Source organism: Mandrillus leucophaeus, unplaced genomic scaffold (genome assembly GCF_000951045.1).
Source record: "Mandrillus leucophaeus isolate KB7577 unplaced genomic scaffold, Mleu.le_1.0 Scaffold424, whole genome shotgun sequence".
Classification (NCBI taxonomy): domain Eukaryota; kingdom Metazoa; phylum Chordata; class Mammalia; order Primates; family Cercopithecidae; genus Mandrillus; species Mandrillus leucophaeus.
This window is the reverse complement of record NW_012104521.1, coordinates 2,290,854-2,298,061: the sequence shown is the minus strand read 5'-3', so window position 1 is coordinate 2,298,061 and position 7,208 is coordinate 2,290,854. Positions and strand designations below refer to the sequence as shown.

General features: G+C 34.7%; 1 protein-coding gene across 1 annotated transcript in view; it reads right to left on the bottom strand.

The window, feature by feature from the left end:
* Nucleotides 1-2,853: 2,853 nt before the first annotated feature.
* RSPO3 (R-spondin 3) overlaps nt 2,854-7,208 on the bottom strand; it is a 78,055-nt gene continuing 73,700 nt past the window's right edge. Inside the window, exon 5 of the mRNA XM_011993076.1 lies at nt 2,854-4,077. Coding sequence (XP_011848466.1) covers nt 3,890-4,077 — 188 coding nt within the window. The 3' untranslated portion in view covers nt 2,854-3,889. The remainder of the gene's footprint in view (nt 4,078-7,208) is intronic.

Sequence of the window (7,208 nt, the reverse complement as noted above, 5' to 3'; positions counted from 1 at the left end):
AGGTACAGTCATTTGTTTTGTTTTGTTTTTCTTTTTCTAAGAACATTTAAAATAAAGTTACAATAATCTACTATGTTAGTAAGATGAAATGTTATTGCTTAAATTTGGAAAAAATCTCAATTGATTTGACCATGATACTTGTTTAATCTTACTTTTTCAGTGGAGGATGAATTCCAGACAAATTATCTTTGCATTACAAGAAGTTACACCCTGTTTGTAACAGATCAACCACGAATTTGACCAGAAATAGTTGCAGTTGTATTGAGAAGGAATCTAGTTAGTTCCTCTGCTATGAAAATATATCCATGGAAAATATATACTGTCTTTATTTATGCCCATTTATAAAAAATGTACTTTAAATAGTTTCCTAATTTTAAGAAGACTCAAGACAAAATTACATTTTAATTACTAGTTAATAGTACTCATTTCATTTCTATGATTCTCATAGATATACTTATTCCTTGAAATTATCATGCATGTACATTTTTATGGACACTATCACATATGAATGAAGAAATAAAATTTATTTATGTGTCTGACTTGTAGAATTAGTCAAAAACTTTTAACTGGTATTTATTTATATACAAAATATTTATTATTGTATTGAGTGAAGAACCTTTTAATTCTCATAACTACCTTGCAAAAGAGATGATGCCACTTCCATTTTGCAGATGTGGGATGGAGGCTCTGAGAGATCAAACAATGTGCCCAAGGTCACACAAGCTGCAACTAGTTAGTAGAGGAATTGAGACATTAACACAAGCTGTCTAATGCTAGCACCAGTGCACTTTCCATTTTCTTTACTGTCTCCTTTTGTGAGGATGAATATCTATTCTTGTTATTAGCTGTATATATATATTCTTTTTCTTCCCAGTGTTATTTATTTCAATATTTTAATAACCACTAATGTGAACAGCTTTTAATTCAATAACATTAGAGAAGCAGAGTTAAATTTGTCTCCTCTGAGAGCTTATACATTTTCACTTTTGAGAAAAGCAGGGTTGGGATAACTTCCAAAGGACACAGTCACTAATGAGGACTCAGGGACATCACCTTGCAGTAAACAAAGTGTGAAATCTTCCCTTGTCTGGAACTACAGTGATCATCTCCAGTCCTCCTCTTTCTTGTTGCACATGAGAAATGGGGACCCAGAGAAGTTAAGTGACTCACCAGTGGTTACGGAACTGCTACTAGAACCTAAATCTGAGGATAGAAATGAGGCCTTCACTTAATTATGAAGCCGAATTTGGAGAATAAGGCAGGAGCTCGGATCAGACATTAACAGATTTATGTTGCTGCACTCTCTTGATTCTTCAAATCAATAATTTACCGACCATCTGTTGATGAGGTAAACTATCAACAGTTTACCCAATACAGAGACAGAATCAGAGTAGAAAGTTAACACCTTCTGTGACTAGTGTAGGAACTTTACCATAGGTTGATAAAGAGTTTTTGCTCAAATTTGAGAAGGCTGCTGGTTTGAATACTATATGATTCTATAGTCTTAAGGATCTGTTACTGGTGGGTGGAGAATTACAGTTAAAATTGATGTTATTTTTTCTTCATTTATATTTCATCCAATGTATGAAGATGAATGTTAGCTTTTGTTTCTTTTTCCTTTGTAATAATTATACTTTTATTTAAGTTTTGCATCAAGGATTTAGACCTTCAGCCATTGTCAGAAGGACCACAGGGTAATAACTTTGAGTCAAACACATGGGAAGACCAGATAGTAATTTGCCACCATTGTCATGTCCTGGTTTACTTAACCCTTTTTCCAGCATTGCCTATGCAGGTATAGACCTTCCCAGTGAGTGCTTGTTGAATAAATGGAAACATGAGAAACATAGAAAGATGTGCAAAAATAATTTGGCTACTTATACTTGACTGGGTAACACTCAGAAGAAACATGGTATATAGAAATCATCCGAAAGGTCTCAAACCTGGGGACATATTTCTACCTAACATCATTCTGTAGGATAAAGTTTGTTTCTTCTTGGTAATATATGTTTTAGCTGAAAATGGAATTAGAATTATTTTATACATTGGGAATAGATCTAGTGAGTTGAAACACTTATCTCATAGGGACAAGAAAGAAACACCAGAATAAGAAACAGGAATAAATCATTTAAAAGGTTTATATCTTGGAAGAGGAAGAGAGAAGTGGAAAATCAATTAAGCCAAGCAGACTACATGAACTGTACAATTGGTAGAGAAAGGGTGCCCGGAAATAGGCAGCCAGAAGCCAGAGCCATTGCAAATTCGTCAGAAAGCAGTGATCTTGAGAGGGCTAGGAATCACGGTGGGCAGAGCAGCTGTGCATCCTTCCATGACAACAGGAAGTTTAAGGTGGGTCATGAAATTCTGTGCTGCACGCTCAGAGGTACCTCCTCCTGCAAGGGGTGGGCTGTGTCCTCTGTGAAACACTGGTGAGGCCTTCAGCTAGGGTGACTTCAATCCCCTAAAGAGATCCACAGATAGAAAATATAGAGATTTAGAAAAGACTAAATGTTGAAGATTCAGGGGGATCTGACATACAAGAAATGATGCTCATTTCTAAGCAATGAAGGGGGAGCAGTGAAATCAGTTAGTGAGGCCTATGTGTCTATAATTAGAATGTTGATTAAAATAAGAAAATGGAATAAATATCTCCTAGTACCCTATAAGTAAATCTCCATAGGCTCAGATAAAGGTGGATTCAAAAAACAAATATTACTGAGAAATGTAATATATTCTGAATTGAATAGGAACCAGGTTCTCTGAGTTAGCAGAATTCTCTTTCTTAATTCATGAGTCTCTAAGAATAAGAATTTCTCAATAAAACAAACAATAAAACAAAGGGAACAAAACTTTAAAATCTATTAACAAATATATTTATTGTGGTGGCTTTCTTCCCTACTAGATATACCTTGTTAGAAAGTAGTATCCCTTTTAGTTCCAGGTGGACAATTAAGCAGGTAATAAAATTGTTTTTCCCTCATTCAGAAAGAAAACACATGACTTTGCAAACATGTTATATTCTCCTTGCTCTATTTTTTGTTTTCTATAAAATCAGAATTTTCTTCTAATAAGTATGATTTTGTTTTTGGAAGTAAGTTACAGGCACATGTTTACAGGGTGATATTATATAATCCAAGGGGTAACAGAGGCTGAACCACATAGTGCCAACATAGATTGGAGACCTGTTCCAGGTGACCACAATCCTTCACAGTTTTGTAAAGCACAAAAGTAGTCTCCAGCTCTACAATTTCTTCCACATTTTGTCTTTCTCCAATCCCATATGGTATATTCAATTCTGGTATGCACTCTTGTGTTTCTCACAAAAATACATGATGAGGGTGATGGAACTAATCTTAAAACAGTTGTTTCTGTGATGATAAATCCTATGATTCCAAATGCCAGGCCCTAATTCTGAGCATTCTCTAGATCTCCCGGTCAAAACAACACCGTCCTTTGAAGGATGTTTCTCTTCCCTGATCTCCTATCTGTTTTGAAGGGATAGTGTGTCTTTGAATTTGCAGAATTATCTTTTGCTTCTTAAAACAACAGCTTGAAAACACATTTTTATAAGGAAAAGATGTTTCTTCTCCAGATGTCATCATTACGCTGTTACATCTTATAGCCTACTGATAATATGTACAAAAATTTCTTGTCTTCTAAAAATGCAGAGAAGCACATAAGACAACCATCTGAAAGTATCCCTTCTTTGAACTTTTGGCTCTTTGTTGTTAACTATGCTTGTAAGAAGAATATAGCAACTACTGGGAATGTTGTTTAGACAGAGCAATAACTGACACGTCCATTTGTGGTCCTAATGGCTAGAGCACCTGTCCTGGGCATCTGGTTGAGATAGCAGCATCATGAGTCTACAATAATCTCATGGAACCCTCTAGTGTACAGTGCTGACTGATACCGATTTCTGTTGTTTATCTTGGACTTTTCGCTTCTTCTGCTGCTGTTTGTTTTCTCTTTGCTCTGGGGTTTCTTTGCTGGATTCCAGACCTTTGCTGTCAGGTATTGCTTCTTTACTTTCTCCTTTATTAGGTTTTTTTCTTTTCCTCTCCCTTCCTTTTTTTCCTGAAATGAAAGGATAGTCTTTTAAAAATTACATTCAATTATGTTCTATTTTTTAAAAAATTAAATTAAAAAAGACTTAAATTTCCCTTGGATTATATATCATAATGATAGATGTTAAATATCTACTATTTAAATAATTCAACCATTATTAAGTCCGTGGTGTATTCCAAACAATGTAAATGTGAAGCACATATATGATATAATAAGACAACTAACATATGACAGTTTGAAATCCAAATAGTTTTGTTCTTCTAAGTTTGGAACTTATTTTACATGATAGTTATTTATGCATGTTTCATGGAAAGTTTTAGACAGATTTCTTGCTGTTGAAAACATTTATTCAAATGTATATTTTGGTCGGGCATGGTGGCTTACCACTGTAATCCCAGGTCTTTGGGAGAGTGAGGTGGGAGGATTGCTTGAGCCCAAGAGTTCAAGACCAGTCTGGGAAACATGGTGAGACCTCATCTTTACAAAAAATTTAAAAAATCTATGAGGCATGGTGGTGCATGCCCGTGTCCCCGCTATGCAGAAGGTTGAGGTAGGAGAATTGCTTGAGCCTGGGAAGTCAAGGCCACAGTGAGAGTGAGCCCTGACAGTGCTACTGCACTCCAGCCTGAGCAAGAGAGGGAGATTCTATCTCAAAAAAAAAAAAAAAAAATGGAGAGATTTTTTTATCTGGCTCCTATTTTTAAGGCACCATTTTGTATTTAATGTTTTTCCAAGTAGCAGTTACATAGTTATAATTTGTCAAGATATTTGCCTGCTATCTAAGAGAAGAGAACTTATTTGCATAACAAATGCAGAAATAATAATTTAGGATGAATAACAAGATAATTGTATTTTAACACAAATATTTGTATGTTGAAATTAATTTGGATTGTAATTTCTCTACTTGCAGGGTGATGATGACTATAACTGATCAATAACCCTCTGGTACAAGCTACCAGGGCAGGTTGAGTCTCTATCCAGCAAATGAGTAGATATTTATCGCATGTATACTGGATTTCATGCAGGCCCCTGACCTGGAGCTGGGTTTGAAGCATAGATTTAACTGAGATTCACATTATGAGAGGAGAAATTTTTAAAAGTGGAATCAACATGACTTTAAAGGTTTGGATGTGAAAAGGTATTATTGTAGCCAACAGGGAGCCACTTGAAGAACTGGATTTTATTCTGTCGGCATTGGAGAACTGCTGGGAGTTTTAAAAGAAGAGAATAATTTGATCAAAGTAGATAAACCTGGCACTAAATTGGATGATTACTTTTATTTATTTCTAAATAGTGAATTAATTGGATGCTTTGTTATCGTGTACACCTTTTACATATGCAGTCTACAGTATAGTCCGAGGGCGTGGTTTTAGTAACATCCATAAACAAACATATCCCAATGAGAAATTACTTAGATTCAAATCAATATTATAGTAAACAAAAACTAGGAATCAACTATTCCCTGAGGTATGACAAATTCTGAATATGGATCCCACATACTGGGCCATTTAAAATTTGAGATTAGACTTTCTAAAATAAGTCACTTTTGACAAAAATATTTTGAAGAAATTGTTTGCAAGAGAGAACCAAAATATTTTCATGTCCCAAAGTAGGCTGCAAATATTGAATTCAGTGGTTTGGCTTTCCTTTTCTTGGGCTCCGGTTACAGAATCCTAGGGAGTGGTATTATTAATACTGCATAGGTATACAACGCCAATACGGTCTCCTTGGATTAATGATTTTATGCCACATCTAGCTTTGTCATGAGATTGTATTTATAAAACCTTCCAGTTACATTATGAAAGCTTTCCTTGTTGGGTTTAGCACAATATACCTTCAAATTCTGGAATCTAAAAGGACAATTAACAAAAATCAGAATTCATCCAAGGGTGAAGCAAATTGTTTCAGACATACAGAAAGGAACAAACAACATTAGAGTCAACTATTAGGCCTAAGCCGAACTACTTATATTCTGATTATTCGATTCCATTATTCTTTTCACTGAAAAGAATTTTGCTGGGTTGATAAGATTTCTACAGAAGGGATCAGGGCCTTCTTTCCATGCTGGATTTAATGAGTACACATTTGATGTGCTGACTTGAATATAATAACCAAACAGGGAAAATTGAAGAGTAAGTTTACCTTTCTGAACACGTAGCATAATTTAAATTTTATAAAACTGTACAAACAGAAAGGGAAAAATACTAGTTTTCATGCTGTGTGCTTAGTTTTCAGAAGGAGATGGCTGCAAAGGTTGGATTACATAATATTTCCATATTGAGGAGCATTTTGGAGGTGTTTGAGTTCAACTTGAAAAAATTGTCAGCGAAAACCATTCCAAAGTTCCATAAAAACTACTGACCCCAAGCAAAATGTTATTTTTATGGAAATCATCCAGAAGTTCAGTGTTTGACATTATTCTCTTGATGACGGTTCAACATCTTACAGCTGTGATCCCAACCATAATGTTTTGGACACATAAGAAATTTATTGTTTCTTCCTTGGTCACAGATTGATTTATATGTTTTTTAGTCACTTGTGACAACATCCTCAACTGGCAGTGCATTTCTGCTTATTAGCAAACTGCTATGATTATTTCTTAAGACAGGCCTAAACATTTTTGGAAGTAGATTGAAACTCAGTATTATAACTTTATATCCAAGGAATAACTAGTCTGGGCAGTGAGTGAAAGGGAAGGCTCTAGTAAAGGAACAGGAAACTAACACATTGTACATTATTGCTGCTCAACAGAGGGCTATTGCACAACAGAAAAATGGTTTTTTTTTTTTTTTTACAGGCCATGTGTTAGTGGTTGGAAATGCTAACTACCCTTTGCATAAATATATTTTCTTCTTGTCCAAGAAATAAAATAGAAATACAGAAGAGTGGCTGTAGTCCATTAAAAATCATGTGTAATTTGGGATAATTTTGTAAGGTTTTCATTAAAGGGGACTTCCTTTTTTATTCTGGTGACTTTTCATTGATGTGGTTAATACTTTTTTCAACCTTTTTTTAGGCAATTTTGCAAACTAAGCATTCCAGTTATGACAATCTGACATATATATACGTATGTGTGTGTATATATACATATATACGCACACATATACGTATATATACACACATGTATATATATACACACA